This window comes from Antechinus flavipes, chromosome 2 (assembly GCF_016432865.1).
Source record: "Antechinus flavipes isolate AdamAnt ecotype Samford, QLD, Australia chromosome 2, AdamAnt_v2, whole genome shotgun sequence".
In the NCBI taxonomy this organism is placed as follows: Eukaryota; Metazoa; Chordata; class Mammalia; order Dasyuromorphia; family Dasyuridae; genus Antechinus; species Antechinus flavipes.
Genome location: NC_067399.1, coordinates 316,312,388 through 316,330,913, shown reverse-complemented (window position 1 = coordinate 316,330,913; position 18,526 = coordinate 316,312,388). Strand labels below are relative to the sequence as shown.

The 18,526-nt window shown below is 37.9% G+C and overlaps 1 protein-coding gene across 2 annotated transcripts in view; it reads left to right on the top strand.

Moving 5' to 3' along the window:
• The first annotated feature begins 13,163 nt into the window (after positions 1 to 13,163).
• The window catches only part of ESRRB (estrogen related receptor beta), a 65,296-nt gene continuing 59,933 nt past the window's right edge, over positions 13,164 to 18,526 (top strand). The window contains exon 1 of one of the 2 annotated variants that reach the window (XM_051977540.1): positions 13,164 to 13,564. In XM_051977540.1, coding sequence (XP_051833500.1) covers positions 13,171 to 13,564 — 394 coding nt within the window. In that variant the 5' untranslated portion in view covers positions 13,164 to 13,170. The remainder of the gene's footprint in view (positions 13,565 to 18,526) is intronic. The other variant, XM_051977541.1, reaches the window with a different exon arrangement.

The following is an 18,526-nucleotide window of genomic DNA, read 5'->3' as shown; positions in this document are numbered from 1 at the left end:
TGTTTGGAGCACAGGTCTTTGGGGAAAAGACTGTGCCTCTTAATGAGGCTGTGGGCTAACAAATGCAGCAGGTTTGATAATAATCTCACCAGTTAGGTACACTTCTAATTTCATGTCACCCTGTCCAAGACATCTTTTTGTCCATTTGCTGGGTTAGTTCCTATTCTCATAAGAAAGGAAGTGACTTAGGTCTATAAATCTTTCTCTTTCCCTGAAGTGATAGGGAAAATGTTCAGCTAAATGATGTTGCCTACACAGAAATGCCGTGTGCTTCCCTGATCTGGGACTCCCTTGTTTCTATAACTCCTTCCTTCTCTCCTTTGCTCCCGAGTTCCTGACCCTTCAGTTTTAGAGAGATGCTGTTCCACCCATACAAGTTCAAAAAACTGCACAGTAGTGGTAAGGGATGGAGCTAGAATTGATACTTGGCTGAGTTGTCAGAATTACTGAGGTACAGTCAATTTCTTCTAGTGTCAAAGTAGTTCATATTTCAAGAGGGGAGGGGAGCGAGGTTCTTGCAAGTCTCTTGTTATTTGGCACTTCTTCTAGGAGTTATAAAATTTGAATGTTACTAGTAAGGCCCTAGATCTCTTCTTAGGTCAAAAATGTGACTATTCTGTGGCTCTTAGACCTCCCTTTAGAACATTCTCCAGTGACTCTTTTCTTTCACCTAATTATTAATTCTTTTGATATCTTCTCTCCATATGTACTTCCCTCTGGCATCCCCAAAGCAATCTGGGAAAGTTTTTCCTGTGTTTCTTAATATTGAGAGAGTGAGCAGACAGTTGTGAATGATAATCTGCTCCTAGATTATACAACTAATTACTTACAAGACAAACTAGTTTGTCTCTTGGTTCCCTGTAGATTTCACCTGACTAAGGACCCCTGATAAATTCCTGTAGAATCAGGTTAGAGGTCATGGCCAAGCAGTGCCCAGACTTGACAAGGAGAATCCATCTTTATCCACCAGACAAAATGAGACTGGAGGTCCCAAAACTACAGCTGGCGATGACTTGTGGTGGGGAGAGAAAGTGTGGAGATCAAAGACAGGAGTGGTCAGACTTATTCCATATTTACTCTATGACACTTTCTGGCAGTTCTTTCTCTTTTTCTAGACAAGGCCTCACTTCCTTGGGTCAGTCCTACCAATGAACTGTTCCTTCAAACCCATTTTTGCTTGTCTGATCTTAGTTGCCAATGAAATTTTGTTGATCTGATAAACAAATATAAATATTGTGAGACTTTACCATCTAGTTCAATTTGGACCCTTTAGATTTAGGTTGAGAAGTTTTAGAGAAGGAAAAATTGATACCTGTCAACAAGTGTTTATTAATTGTTTACTTTGTATCATGTAATGTGGCAAATGTTTGGTATACAAGAAAGGCAAACTATTGTCCCTTCTCCTAAGGAGCTCACAGTTTAAGGGGAAAGACATCATGCAGACAATTAAATATAAACATGGTATACTCAGGATAAATTGGAGACAGTCAACAGTGGGAAGCCATAAATGATAGCCAATGAAAGACCACATTGTTGAGAGATGGAGGGTCATATAGAAGAAATAATAAGGCCATCTTATTATGGCCTGAATCTTAATGTACAGAAGAGAAAAACATATGAAGACTGGAAAAGTAGCAGGAACTAGGTTATAAGATGATTTAAAAGCCAAACAGATGACTTTTATTTTGATCCTGAAGGCAATATGGACCCACTAGAGTTTATTGAGGACTGAAATGGTAAGAGCTGGACTTTAGGAAGATCTTCAGGGAATTCTTTGGAGAAAATAATCTTGGTCCCCTAGAAATGTCTAACTGGGAAGAGAAGGGAAAGAAAGCTTTGGTTTTTGCATGAAGATGAACCACATGTAAACCTGTCTTGTTCCTCTGAGAGTGTCTTTTTTTTTTTTCTTTTCTTTTCTTTTCTTTTTGCCTGGTGTCCCTCTGGCTTGGGGGAAGAGAGCAATGAGAGATGAATTCCAAATTTTGTCCTTTCCATTGAACTGGAGGGAAATTATTCCCTACCCATATTTCCCTTACAATCCTTGTAACATAGGGGTGAAGTGATTTGTTCACAGCAAAGTGAGGGCTTCTACTCCTAATCCAATGTTCTATCTGTTTTACTTTTTGGTATGGCTTGCTATAAAAAATAGACTATTTAAACTATTTAAAAACTATTTAAGGAAAACCTAAATTCAAATGTGATCTCAAATACTTACCTTGTGACCTTGGGCTTGTAATTAACCTCTATTTGCCCAGAAAATTGCAAGATAGTTCAATGGATAGAGCATTGGATCTGGAGTCAAAAAAGACCTGAATTCAAATCCAGCTTCAGATATTTAATAGTTGTATGACCCTGACTAAAAAGTTTAATCTCTGTTTGTCTTAATCCATTGGAGAAAGAAATGACAAAATACTCTAGCATCTTTGCTAGACAGTATGGTCCATGGAGTCAAATGAAGTCAGACAAGACTGAACAACAAAAGAGTTTAAGTAAATCTAAACATGATAGATTCCTAGAGATATTTGTGGTTGTATCCTAATATTTTTGAAACTGAAATTTTGGAAGATTCAGAGGCTATTAGGTAGTATATTTGGATATAGCTCTGGCCTGGTAATTAAAATCTGTCCTAAAATGCTAACTAATTGTATGATTCTGGGACTGGAATTAGAAAGATCTGAGTTCAAAAGTGACCCCAGACATTAAATTCTGTGAGTCTGGGCAGGTCATTTAAGCTCTCAGCCTCAATTTTCTCAACTGTAAGATGAGAAAATAATAGCACTTACCTCCTAGGGCTATTGTTGATTTCAAAAGAGATAATATTTATAAAATGGTTAGCACAATGTTTGGCACATAGTATGCACTTAAAAATGGATATTTCCTTCCTCCTTTCCTCCCTTCCTCTCTTTTTCCCTCCTTCTTTCCCTCTCTCCCTCCTTTCCTTTTTCTCTCTTTCCCCATCTTTCTCCCTCCCTCTCTCCTTCCTTTCTTTCCTCCTTCTCTCTCTGCCTCCCTCCCTTCCTCCCACCCTTCCTCCCACTCTTCCTTCCTTTCTTTCTTCCTTTTTTCCTCCCTCCCTTCCTCCCTTCCTCCCTTCCTTCCTTCCTTCCTTCCTTCCTTCCTTCCTTCCTTCCTTCCTTCCTTCCTTCCTTCCTTCCTTCCTTCCTTCCTTTCTTCTTTCCACAGCAGCTCTTATGCTTTAATGACTTAACCCAGCCCCATGATTGTGTACGCAGTGCTAGGCCTAAATTTTCACCAGTTTCAATCTGTTTTTCCCCCCAGTTCAGCAGGGCCCCTGAGCGCCATGCTGTTCCTCGTTCTTCTATGCACTTGCTTCTGTCCCTGCTCATCCTGATTGATGCTTCCAAGAAAGTCATGGATAAAAAACCCTGATTGAAAAGCACTAATTACCCATCATTATTTTCCACGCTGTAATTTGTGTGGAACGAGATTTCAATCAGTTGTCCGGGATCAGCCTGGTTTTGACTAATCTTCCTAACTACACGACACTTAATTACAGATTTCTCCCCGAGCTCCAGTGGGCACTGAACAGGCAGCCTCACATTCCAGAGCATTGTGTTTGCTTTGGGGTCATTTTTCAACAAAGGGTCATAGAGGGGTCCCTGAAAGAGGGTGGAGGAGTGGGGAGGGACACAATAGACAGCAACAGCTTTTGAGGAGACATAATAAAGTCAAACCTCGTGAGAGCTAACAACGTCATGGAATGCTTCAGACACAACCTTTTGCTTTATGTTTATATCAGGCTGATCTTCTGATTCTTTTTATCTCCAAATAGCCTAGACTGGAAGTTGGGACACCTGCTCTGTCATGCTGGCTATGTGATCTTATTCTAGTCATTTCTACCACTTTTGGTTTCAATTTCTTCATCTGTAAAAATGAAAGCATTAGCTTAAACCAGCAGTTTCCAAACTAATTTGCCCTGGAACAGTTTGGAGCTTGAACTATATTCATGAAATCCATAAATATAACTTGGGAAGGGGGACATTAGAGACTTATTTTTAAAAAAACTTGGACCTATGATTTCACTGGGAAATTCCCAGTGAAGGAACCTTCTAGTCTTAGAGAATTACCTGGAGCATAAAGAGTCAAATGACTTGTCCAGAAGTCATAAACCATGTATATGTCAGGGGTGTGATTTGAATGCAGAATTTCTTGATTGTCTTTAATAATGATGATGATGGATAGCTAGCATTATTATTAAAATACCACTCTGAGGTTTGCAAAGCACTTTACCTATGTTATAAAATTTGATCCTCAAAACAGCCATGGAAAGTAGATGCTATTATTATCCCCATTTTACAGGGAAGGAAACTGAACCACAAAGAACTTAAATGACTTAGCCAGGATCACATAACCAGTTAACCTCTGTAGTAGGATTTGAATTCAAATCTATCCTGTCCTCAAATTCATTATTCTATCAGTGAATAGAATGATACTATCTAGCTACCTCTTCAGGTATGAAATTCTTTCCAGTAAGAGACAAAGAACTGAAAAAAAAAGTATTTTCATATTTTTTAAAGGGGGAAATATCAATGGTATTAAAATGATCCAAAAGATCTAGCATTTCATTTGGAACTCAATGTTTCATGAAATATAGTTTGAAAGATACAGGACTAGATAATAATCTAGTTCCTTTCCAACTTCTCTGTATGTTTCTACCATACTGGTTTCTTTATGAGACTGCTAGGTGGTACAGTGGATAAAATGCTGGACTCTGGAGTCCAGGACCTGGAGTCAGAAGAGTCATCTTCATGAGTTCAAATCTAGCCTCAGATATCTATCAGCTGTCACTTACTCCTGTTTGCCTCAGTTTCTTCATCTATCAAATGAGCTGGAGAAAGAAATGGCAAGCTACTTTAGTATCTTTACCAAGAAAACTCCAAATGGGATCATAAAGAGCCAGATATGACTAAATAGCAAAATATTAGTTGAGTGAGGAAAGCTACAAAATGAAAGAAGTATTCTCATAATGAAATAAATTACTGAAATATGGACAACACTATCAGTAACAGGAATACCAATGGTAATACTTATTTTTGTCCTTTGTTCTTGAAGTTTACAGTAAATACACAGATTTGATCAGATTGTCTTACTATCTTGGCCCATTATTATTGTTGTTGAGTTGTTCGGTCATGTCTAACTCTCTGTGACCTCATGGACCATGGTATACCAATACTGTCCATGGGATTTTCTTGGCAAAGATACTGAAGTGGATTTCTACCATTTCTATTTGGATGAGCTCTTAACATTGTTAAATTTCACAATTAAATTAATTCTGCAATTATTATGGGTGATAACATGTGAGGTAGATGATGTAGGTATGACAGTGATGAGGTAGGCAGTACACAAGGAGAAAATGATAAAAGAGGAAAGTTAGAGGGATTGGATTGAAACCATTGGTCAAAGAGCATGTCTGATGCTCCTTATCAACAACAAAATGGTTTATAGCAAACAGAGGTGAAGTGATTTGCTAGAGTCACATAGCTAGTAAGTGTCGGAGAAGTAAATAAATGTCTTTAAACTCAGGTCTTCCTGACTCCAGGCTTAGGGCCCTATGCACTGAGCCACTTAGCTGCCTCCATCAAAGAAAGGCAAAAAGACAGTTCCTGATCTGAAGGAGCATATGGTCTAATGGGAGAAATAACATGCAAACTATGTATGTAAAACATATTCGACATATATAATATACATATATAAAAACACACACACATATGGGTACAAAATGTACATACACACATACACATTTATTATATACACATACATATATAGTTACAAAATGTGTATACATGTATATATGTATATATGAATGGATCTAGACACATATTTATGTACACATATATTATAGATACATACATAGTACAAAATGTATATATATATGGGTGTATCTTTATACATATATTATATGCACATACATGTACAGAGAAATGAAATGTAGATACACATACATGTATATGTGAATTGCCTATACATATATTTATATACATATATATTATAGATATATACATAGTACAATATATATATATATGGGTGTATCTTTATACATATATTATGTGCACATACATGTACACAGGAACGAAATGTACATGCACATATATGTATATATGAATTGCCTATGCATATATTTATATACACATATATGTGCATATACATATATAGAACAAAATACATGTAATGTATACATATTATGTAAATATAGGTGTATGTACACCCACAAATAGATGAGATAAATTAAAGATAATAATAGGTGGAGCACTAAAATTGAGAGCAGAATTCTGAAGCTATGGAACAAGACAGAATAGATCCTGTAATTCAGTTTCAAATTGAGATGCTTTCCCCTTCTCTCACCCCCAGCAAAACCTCTAAAGTACTCATTCCTTGTTCTAAGAATCTTGCCAGAACGTGGTGGTAAAATGCTTTACCCTAAGAAGACCTCTTTTTAGGTGTCCAGAGGGGTGATACTGGAATAGGGTGGGCATGGGGGGACTAGAGGGGAGGCAGTGTTGGTTAGGATGTTGGCAAAAATCTAGGTCAGGGCAGGTCTATCAATATGTAGCTCAGATCTAGTTACAAGATGGATCAAAAGGAAAACAATACCTCTGGGGGTTTAGGCCACAGAATATTGCTTTTACAAAAGGCAGCTCTGACTCTGGCCTCGAGTCCCTCCCCCCAAAAAGAGTCAATTTTCATTGATCCATTTTGGAACTGGATTCCAGCCAGGAATGCACAATGGACCTGATATGACCCACTTCTCCCCAGAGTGAGGACAGCAGTTCAAAACCAGTCCCCTCCTCCTCCTTTTCCTGGCCTTGCCTCCCACCACCACTTCAGAGACACTGAAAGAATTTCTGGATGCAGCAAAAGGGGTGCTCCTTGATCACTGGTTTCAATCCAGTTCCTCTAACTTTCATCTCTTATGAATTTCTTCTCATTTTCTCTCTACCTCATCCCTATCACATGCTATCACCCATAATTATTATAGAATTAATTTAGTTGTGAATTTTGGCAATGTTAAGAAGAGAGCTCACCAAAAGAGAGTAACAAGTAGGAAACTATTAGATAGCAACAAGAAGAGAGAGAAAAAAGTGGGACCAAGGTGTAAGTTTTCTTCTTGGCTCTTAACTTCATGGTAGCAAAAACAATTTCCAGAGTTAGTCATATCTCTAGATGGCTGCTACATGGCACAGTGGATAGGGTATCAGTCTTGGAAGCAGGAAGACCTGAATTAAAATACTGCCTCAGACACTTCCTAGCTATGTGTCCTTGTGCAAGTCACTTACTTCTGTTTGCCTCAGTTTCCTCATTTATAAAATGGAGATAATAATTGCACTTGTATCCCAAGGCCATTGTGAGATTCAAATAAGATAATAATAATAATAGCAATTGTACCTTAATTAATACCTTAATAAGGTATGTAAATGGTTATGATGATGATAACGTTGATGATATCACTTCAGTTTCTTCCAGGCTACTTGAATGACTTAACATATTTGGAGGAGCCACTGTCTCCTCTCCTATCCCCACTCCTAATAATTCATGTGTAACACTATAACCCAGTTTAATTGCTGGCTAAAATACAGAAACAGATTTGGGGGAAGGTGTTAAGTTCTTCCTAAGACAGGAAAAATTACTTATTAAAATTAAACTACTTGTTTAATCACTTATTATCACCCAGGCCCAATCAAGCACTCATTTTGAAGATTTAGGTACCTTGAGGACCCTTTTCCTTTGGTCTTCTGGCAACAGGTCCTGACCCACTGTTCCTCTATCATTAATACTCTCATTCCCTAGAGTTTAAGTCCTTTTCAATAAACCCTTACCTTCCTGAGACTTCAAGGTGTCTTTAAGGTCAAATGCTCAGTTATTATTTCATTGGAATCTCTCTTATAAGGCAAAAAAATTTACTAGTCCCTACTTTGAGATAAGCATAAATCTCCCTGAGAGATAGAGAGAAAACTTGCATCTACACATTCCCATAGAGATAGAAGGAAACATAAATCAATAGATTTTTAAGCCACTTACTTGGATCTTGAATCCTACTTGAATCCTACCTTCTAACCAGGTGACCTTGATAAACATATCTCCTCTCTATGTCTTTTTCCCCCCTCACCTGAAGGACTGAGCTATCTAAAGTAGCTCTATACCTGAAGCAATCCGAAGTAATGGATGGAGTGTTGATTTTGGAATCAAGAAGACCTGGATTCAAATCCTTGCTCCTTTGCGACCCTAAGAAATCCTATAACCTCAGTTTTCTCATCTGGTAAAATGAAGGGGTTGGGATTAACAGTTTCTAAAGTTCTTTCCAGTTCTAAATCCATTAATTCTGAGATCTCTAAGATCCTTTCCAGTCTTGGATCCTAAGAATGGATACCTTAGCTGGCTCACTCCAGCCAAAAGAGCTAGAATTTGGCTACTCCCCCAGCTGTCACACACACTTTTACATAGCCTTTGCACTATATGTAATTCTAGAAATCTCGGAACAGAAAGGGGCTCTCTGGGGTAAAGGCACGACTAAAAAATGGTTACGAAAATGGCAAAGCGAGTAGAAAGAATGACCTCAGAGGAGACACCAAGGGAATGAAATACTTAGACTCCCCTCCCCACTCACACAACCCCTAACATCCTCAAGCCCGTGACTTGGGCACCAAAATAGCAGCACAGCTTCCCGGCCAACTCCGAGGAGAGCAGGATCAAATTTGTTTCCTTTTCATTCTTGAGGTCACCAGAATTCAATGAACATGTCTGGCATTTTCTGTGCAGGATGAAGCAGGGTCTTATGAATCAAATCTGTATATAAGATGGGAGCTCCGTGTACTGGTAATACGTTTCCTGTTGCCCTTCCCTTAGGTCTAAAACAAAGAGTAAACATTTAGGATGGAACAAGAAAAGATTGCTGAGGGCATGTTTAAATAAAGGCAAAGCTACAAAAAGCTAGTTTACTCCGAGTATTGTCTTCTCCCTTTTCTTCCATTATGATATAGTTCGACAAAGAATTAGTGACAGGTAATGAGGCAACCATCCCCCCCTCAGTATCCTTTACAGGGACCATGAGGTGGGTCTTTGTCTAATTTCATCTGGTCATTTACCCAGATCACCTTGTGACTGGGAGAAGGGCTACACACCTTATATTACTCAAGAGAGTGATCAAAACAGATGTGGGTGAAAAGGAAGTCTTAGTGTTCTGCTGGTGTTCTGCTTGTTTCTCCAGTAGGATAATTTTATTCTCTCCAAAGATTGATCAGCAATAACTGAAGCTATAAAACAATACGGATTATTTGTACAACTTCTATAGAACTTATTTCTTTTCCTGTGGGTTTATTTTTAATTTTTTCCCCCTGTACATAGTAGATTGTACTAAATACCTGAACACAGCACCAAGTAAAGGTTGAATTAAATTGTCTGATTTCAGTATTTTATCCCTCTTTATATCTCCCATATTGCCAAATATGGTGTTTCCATCTAGAAGGCACCCAATTAATTCATCAATGAAAAAAAAAATTAAAGCGAACTTAGTCAATTTACAGTGACCTGAGCTAACAAAAGGAAGCAGTGGTAAGGATTATCCTAAACAGTGGATAATAGCCAAATTATCATTATGTAATTCTTTCCCATCAGATTTACCTTCCTAATTAGGCTCTGTTCAGGCTGATATTAAAATGTTTGCATTCCCTAAGTACACACAGTGAGAAGGGGCCTCAGGGATCGGTTGGTCCAGCCTCTACCTGAAACACAAATCTCTTCTTCAGCATCTCTACTGCTGGTTTCTCCCAGAGTAACTGCTAAAGGAAAGGAAGAGGATCCTCTCCTTGCTGCTAACCTAGATCAGCTTTCATTGGCTCTTAGATTATAAATCAGAGGTCATCTAGTCCAAGCCTTTAATTTTAAAGATAGGGAAACTGAGGCCAGAGGAAGGAAGACTCATGTAGATTCACACATCTGATAAGTGACAGAGCCAGGATTCTAACTCAGGTGAGCTAATGCTAAATCTGGTACCCTTTCCACTTTAGGAAAATAGTGGAAAATTTTCAGAGGGCACAAGGAAGTTCCTGGGGTAGAGATAAGGCTGAGTTGGGTATTGGGGAACTGGGAACTAGCAATGGTCAGGGAAGTGGAAAGAGAGGGGTGTGTGTGTGTGTGTGTGTGTGTGTGTGTGTGTGTGTATGTGTGAGGTCCCCCATGTCAGGCCATTCATGGGGGAGTAGGCAGAGAATAACCCACATAACCTGGTGGAAAAGTACCAAGAAATGTGCCACTGGAGATGAGGAAATGACAGCCCTTTGAGACGCAGAAGCTGGCCGGGGAGTAGTTGTGTCCCCACAAAGGTTCCTATGACTGTCTGCATTTCCAAACTTTGGTATCAGATGATTGAGACTCAGATTCACCAGCAAACTTGAGACCCTAAGAGAAGATTACTCCTGTAATTACTACACATTAGTGCAGCATTTCCCTGGAGTCTGTGATGGAAAATATATATAAGGAACTGAAGAAGTCTGATTCATCTAATCTTAGAATAAAAAGGAAAATAAATGAATTGGGTCTAAAATAACTGAAGGGATGAGTTCATGAATTATCAATTGCCTAGTGATGTCAGGCAGCCTCCAAACACCCTTCTGAGGCTGCAACTGATTATCCTAAAGCTGGTGTTCAGTGGCTGGTAGGCTTGATGAGTGTTAATAAGCCCAAGGTCATGGGGCCAATCTTTTTGTGGGCCTATTAGTTTGGTTCTGCCCTTTAGTCACAAACAACCCTTCTAGTTCTGACCAGTTGACTTGAAAAGGAGCTGCTGTTTAGTTATTTTTCAATTGAGTCTGACTCTTTGTGATCCCAGTTGGGCTTTTTTTTAATAGCAAAGATGCTGGAACAGTTTGCCATTTCTTTCTCCAGCTCATTTTACAGATGAGGAAACTGAGGCAAACAGAATTAAGGGAATTGTTTAGAGTCACCCAACTAGTTAGTATCTGAGGTTGGATTTGAACTCTAGAAGATGAGTCTTCCTGAGTTCAGGATGGGCACTTTAAACATTGTGCCAACTAGCTGCCCTTGAAAAGGAGTATTGATACACATAGAAGGAATAGGATAAAGGTGCAGAATCAGCAAGTGGTTACCATAACTGTGAAGTAAGTGGGAAATATATTTAACTGACAACTGATTTTGGGAGCTGAGTTCATAATCATATATGAATAATAGTATATATTATTCAGCATAGTTGGGAAAGGAGATTCAGGTTAATCAAATATAATCAAATATTTACTAGAGTGATCATGAAAAATAATTTCCAAAGAATTAGAATACAATTGATTGCAATTTGGTAGACAATAAAATGAACCTGAAAAGCAGCCTAGATTAGTGGTTAGAATGCTCAATTTGACATCAATAAGATTGAAGTTCAAGTCTTGCTTCTGAAACATGGTGGTCATATAATCCTGGAGAACTAAGCCATCTAAAGTCCCCGTGACCCACGTGACTTTCTAAGATGATGTTAAGTTATAGAACAATTGCTGATATGATTTGGTGGAGGAAGTTTCTTCACTGAAAGTTGTCAACATCAATGAAATCACTAGTCTGATTTTTAAAATGGATTTAATACTAAAATGTTACTGTTAGAAAAAATATTGGGGACATCCAAGGTGGCACAGTGGATAGAGTACCAGCTCTGTAGTATGTAGGATTTGAATTCAGATACTTACTAGCTATGTAACACTCAGTCACTTAACTATCCTCAACCTTATCTTCAAAAAAAAGAAAGAAAAGAAGGAAGAAAAATATTGTTTTGATGAATTAAGATCTTGAAGTTGCAGCTTCAGATATATAGTGAAACCATCACTGTACTTGGTATAGACCTGTTTTCCTGCATTTGAATCAGCACTGAACTGTATGAAGTACACTGACTCTCTAGTAAGAGGTTACTTTTCAGTCGTTTCACCTGTTTAACTCTTCATGAGAGTCTGTCATGATCCTATTTGGGGTTTTCTCAAGCAGAAAAACAGGAGTGCTTGTCATTTCCTTCTTCAACTCATTTTACAGATGAGGAAACTGAGGTAACCAATGTTAAATGACTTTGTCAAGACCACACAGCTAGGCCAGATTTGAACTCAGGAAATGAAGACTTCCTGATTTTCAGACCTGGTATTCTATCCACTAAGCCACCTAGCTGACTCAAAATTCAAATCTTGCCTTTGATACTTTGTACTTGGGTATACTTGACAAATTACTTAACTTTCCTAGTATTTCTGGTTTCTGTTTTTCTTTTTCTTTCTTCCCTCCTTCCCCCCTTCCTTCCTTCCTTCCCTGCTTCCTTCCTTCCCTACTTCCTTCCTTCTTTCTTCCTTTCTTTTTGCTTCCTTCCCTCCTTCCTTCCTCTGTCTCTTCTTCCTTTCCTCCCTTTTTCCCTCCCTCCCTCTCTCATTCCTTCCTCCTGCCCTTCCTTCCCCTCCCTCTCTTTGTCCCTCCCTCCCTCCTATCTCCCTCTTCACTTCCTTCCTTCCTTCCTTCCTTCCTTCTTCGCTTTTACCTACTACACTTTCTTCTTGCTTTCTTTTTCTTTTTAGGATCTATATAATTTATTTTTTAAAAACATAAATATCATACTTTAAAACTAAATGAATGTGCAGCCTGCAGAAACCCTTATATACAGCTTAGTAACTCCTGTTTTTATTTGAGTTTGATATTTTATTTAAAAAATTAGGGGGATAGATTCGGAGCCAAGTGAGATCTTTTTCAGTTGATATCTATGAATCTATGTGCCCTGTCTGTGATATTTATATAGTTTTGAAGCCAGTTACTTCATCATTCTCATCCTTAATTTCCTCAAATGGAAACGTGGATCATAATAATTTGTATTGCCTACTTCATACAGTTGTTGCAAGAAAAGTGTTTTGTAAAATTTAACAGTGTTATCTAGACAGACACTATTATATTATTATTATTATTATCAGTCATAAAATAAGATAATTTTATTTGATCCATTAGCGGATTTTATGGTATGGTCTTCTTGGCAATCCCAGTCACATAATACAGAACCCATCTCCTCCTCTGCCAATGCGAGGGACCTAGTCTATGGTCAATTCTCCCTTGCCATTCCCCTGCAGGACCCAGATCCTGGCTCCTTTCAGTGGGTGACTCCTTTTGCCCTTTTTCTACAGGCTGCTGAATAGGATGTCCGCAGAAGAGCGGCACCTCACCTCCAGCTGTGGCTCCTTTATCAAGACAGAGCCTTCCAGCCCATCCTCCGGCATCGACGCTATCAGCCACCACAGTCCCAGCGGCTCTTCTGATGCCAGCGGTGGCTATGGCCTGGCCATGGGTCATCCCAACGGCCTGGACTCACCTCCCATGTTCAACGGCACAGGCCTGGGTGGTACCTCCTGCCGCAAGCGCTATGACGACTGTGCCAGTGCCATCATGGAAGACTCGCCCACCAAGTGCGAGTATATGCTCAATGCCATCCCCAAGCGGCTCTGCCTGGTGTGTGGGGACATAGCTTCTGGGTACCACTATGGGGTAGCTTCCTGTGAAGCCTGCAAAGCTTTCTTCAAGAGAACTATTCAAGGTATAGTGATGTCTTTGTATCCAAATGTGGGAAATGGGGATGATGGAGAATTGGGGGAAATCAAAAGCACTAAAGGACTACCAGAAGGAAGGGAGATTGCTTGTTCATAAAAACAATCTACGGGATTGTAGGAAGGTAGGGATTGGCTTTGAGGTACAGGAAAATCTCCCAATCATGAAAATTGATCAAAAGAAGCATTGGCTGTCTCAAATGATCCCTTTTTACTGGGAGCCTTTAAGGAGAAGCCTTGTCAAGTGACCTTGTCAAAGAAACTCTTGTTTTCTTCTTTGTGATTTTGTGATTTCTCCCATGTTGTTGGTTTGGCAAGCCATTGCATCTTGGGGAGCAAGAGTCAGGGAACAGCGTGTATGGCTGAAAGATTGCTAACCTTCCCATTGAGCTTGCAGTCTTTTTTATCAGCTGTTTTTTAAATATCATCTCTGCAATTTATTACTTTTCCAACTGCAGTCACTAAATCTTTCTTGGGCCTCAATTTCCTTATCTGTAAAATAAGGAACTTGGACTAAATGACCTTTGAGGTCCCTTTGAACTTTATGTCTATAATCCTATTATCCTTTAATTCTAAAATTCCAAGTCTCGCCATCAACCTTGATAATAGTTATATAATTCTTAATTTCTACAATGGCATCTTGAAAATGAATATGTATGCACAGATGTAATTTATTGGGAACATATATATAGATATATATCGGGCATATTTAGCAATACAGCTACAAGATACATCCAGATTGTGACAGATATTGGGATGATAGATTTTAAGCATTTTGCAAACTTTAAAGGATTATGTAAAAATGTTAGATGTGATGATTGTCATTATTATTGACACATACGTATGCGTGTATGTCTATGCCAGCAAATGCTCAAAGATATGCAAAAAAGGTCTGTAATTGGAAAAACTCTATTGCCATTCATCCTGAAAGGGCAGAAATATTGAATTTACAAGGTCCCTCACTTTATATAATTGATGAGTTCCTGAAAATGTTACATGAAAATTGAATTTTTGTAAACTGAATCACATTTTAATTGCCATAGGGAAGCTGGCTATTTTCAGGCCTATGATATGTTAAATTCTTTGGAAATGAAGATCTTTCCATTAATTTATCTAATAAAAATGTATTTTCACATATTTGATTAACTTAACATATTTACTTTTTAAAAAAAGGCCAAGAAGCAAAGGTCTTTGGGTATACATAGTTCATGTATGTACATGAGTAGGAAGAAGAGTAATATATGCTTCATTTTAGTGTTATTTCTATCATATATCTACCTCTGACATATACTGAATGTATGACTTTGGATTAGTCATTTTAGGCCAGAAAGTTACAGAAGTTACAGAAAAAAATGGTAACCTACAGTTATAAAGGGAATTTTTTCACCTAGGAGTTCCTTATATCAGTGAAATCACAGATTTGGTCTCTAGAGCTACTTTTTGTATTAAAGGTTCAAGCTAGTTTTGGAAAAAGACAATTTCTAAAACCCTTGACTAACTGAATAGAATTGGTTCAAGTTTTCTATAATCTAAGACTTTCTGACAGAAATATGAGTAGACCCAATTTCAGCTTTAGAAAAAAATGGGGTTGAGGGAAGAATCCCAGACAGCATCAGCAAATAAGAAGAGCAAACTGTCTTGGGAATCTGTAAATACATATAATTATTTGCTACCATGAATAGGATAATGATCTCTGCTTAGAAATCAATCTTGACTTCTTCTTTATAAATATTGCCATGGCCAGTGCAGATGGACAGTTGGGATAGTGACAGAAAGCAATATTTGACAGGTCAGAACTGAGAATTGGATTTTGAGAATCAAGAAATCCCTTCTTGACCAAGTTGCTTTTGATATCGGTTATCTTTTCAGCTTTTCATTGACTAAATAGACACAGGGCAATAGGCCTCATATAGAAGTAGAGAGTGTCTGAGCCATAATTCTCCTTACAGATTATCTACTAAGAGTTCTTAATCTTTTTTTGTACCATGGACTCCTCTGGCATTCGGGTGAAGGCTATGGATCCCATCTCAGAATAATTTTTTAAAAAATAAATAAAAATAAAACATATAGGATTACAAAGGAAAAACAAATATATTTCATAACAATGTAATTTTTTCTCATCCAAGTTCATGGGATCCCTGAAATCTATGTATGGACCTTGGTGATTTGTGGACCCCAGGCTAAGAAACCTCGATGTCGTCCAATTTTCACTTTGTAGATGATGAAAGTAAGACAGTTGAGACACAGTGACTTCCCTTAAGGTCAAAGAGCTAGTGAATGGCAAAGCCAAGACCTGGATTCTGGTCTCTGATCCCATATCATAAATATATTCCAAGAGCTAACCTCAAATAAAACATTGGTGCCAGAGAGTAGCTGAAGACAGTTGCTGCAGTGTACAAAACACATGTGCTGAAGGCCAGTGGGTAGAAACCTATCTGTGTGTGCTTGCAAATGGCCAGATGGGATCTTCCCAATTTCAGAGAACCATTAGAATCATCCATAACCAAGAGAAGTGTCAACATGCTGTGAAAGAGACCTATTAGTAATGCAAATGTCATTTATCCAACTTTCATTAAGTCCGATAAATAACAAGCCTATTAAAATATACTCACAAGATATTCAGGCCTTGCAAACAAAGTTTTCAGAATGTATAAAAGCAATAGACAGAATTTCTTCTACTTTGGTCAGATTAGAACTGTCATTAATGGCTTTTAATGATTTAAAAGCAATGGTTCTTAACTTGTGTGTGTGTTTGTGTTGTATATGTGTTATGAACCCCATTGACAATCTGGTGAAGCTTATGAACTCCTCAGAATATTTTTTTCTAATGTATAAAATAAAATACATAAGATTACAAGAAAAATCACTTGGTTTATGAGCTCCTCGAAGACATGGATTTTATTTTTGGTATCCCAAAATGCTTAGCACAGTGCTTGACACAGACTAGGCACTTAATAAATGAGTATTGGTTGACTAATTATATTGAAATAATTATCAAGATGGGAAAAATAAACAAATTCACAGACCCCAGGTTAAGAAGCTCTTCTCTAAATGGCTCTTCATATGTGGATGGGATGCATTTGACAACATGCAGATTTCTCTAGAACTCATCTGGATTTTGTATTTTCCTATAACCCCAGTTCGTGATGTTGAAATTAAAATACAATAAAGAGAGGGGTCTTCACAAACCAGCCCCAAGGTTTAACTAACCAATGTCTTTTTTGATGATGAAGGAATTGAGGTTATATCTGTTACATCTGCAGATAACTCTTATTAGAAGGTTGGAGTTATTAAAATGCTAGAGTAGAGAAAATAAAGACCAAAATGGCCTGCTAAATTAGAAAGATATTCCTATGAAAACCAAGAAACAAAAATTTGACATGACCATTTGAGGAAGGAGAAAGATGGAGAAAGCAAAGACTAGCCTGGGTGGTCAGAGTTTTAATATTAGTCAAAAATATTAGTAATTTAGTCAAAGACTGATAATAGTCAAGTACCACGTAATAAATACCAGCACGCTACAGGAGGTACTTACAGGATCCTGAATTTCAGTTGCTGGGAAGGATTCCTTCCTTCCCATTGCATTGCATTGTATGGCATTGCATTCATCAAATCTTTGGGAGATGATTGTGTCTTATTTACATCATCACACTTATTTAAAGGATGTAGAGATATTAGACAAGAAAAGAAAGGAAGCATTCTATGTAGTGTTCTTCAAGTGTGACCTTAGAAAGTTGGTTTCACCTCTCCGGGGTTTTGCTTCTCTTTCTAACTTTCCTATTACTATTGAGGACAATAACATCCTCCTGTGAAGTAAGCCTTGAAATCTCACCATCATCCTTGACTCCTCATCATGTTCAAGTTCCTTCTCCATAACCCCTGTCTTGCCAAATTTTGTCATTTTCCTTTTGCAAAATCTCCTATAAATGTCTCCAACTCTCTTTTGACATGGCTACCATTGGTACAAACCTTATCACCTCACACCTGGATTATGCAAAAACCTGCTGACGAGTCTGCCTCTACGCATCCAATACTTCCTCTATTCAGATGCTAAAGTAATTTTCCTTAAGTCATTGCCTCATTCAAATGGCTCCCTATTGCCTCCAAGTTCAAATATAAAGTCCTTGACTTCTTCCTGCCTTTAGTTTCCTTCACCTCCCTTTCCTACTTAAGATCCGTTGCCATTTGTTGTTCCTCCCAAATAACATCATATCTTCATCCATACTTGTGCATTGATTGTTCCCCGTTTCCCAATGCTTAGCACAGTGCTGGGCAAATAGTGCTTAACACATGCTGACTGACAGTCAAATCTAGTTGGGAGTGGTGGTAAACAATGTATCTGAAATCTGGATATAAATCTGGAATACATCTGTAAGTCTTTAAGAAATATATAATTCAGAAATGTGAATGTTTATAAAAGAAAAATCAGAGGATTTTATTTGTTTGCTTTACAAGGAGAAACATCACAGTAACATCTCGTAAAAAAAAACTTAGAAAAACAGATGTAGGATATGACTTTGTTAATATTTTGAGGATTTATTTTATAAGTTTTTACTAAAGGGATGATAATCTGTTGTGTTCATGTGTATTGAAGATTGTCTAGGAAACAGGAAACAAAATGGACATATATTAGTAAAGCATGGAAAATATCAGTAGTTTCTTATGCATAGTAGTATTTTATAAATGTCTATTGAATTGAATATCCTTATACAAGTAAGAATTAGACCTAGAGATAAAATCTTTTGAGAAAATGACTCCTGGAGATCCCCTTTGTTTCAATCAAATTTAAAGGTTCTTTTCAGCATTAGAAATGAGGAAGAGGGAAGAAAGGTAGGACTTTGTTCAGAAATAAAGTGTAATCAATGGTGTACTATTATTCAGTTGTTTTGATCATGTTCAACTTTTTGTGAACCCATTTTCTTGGCAGAAATACTGGAGTGGTTTACTCCAGT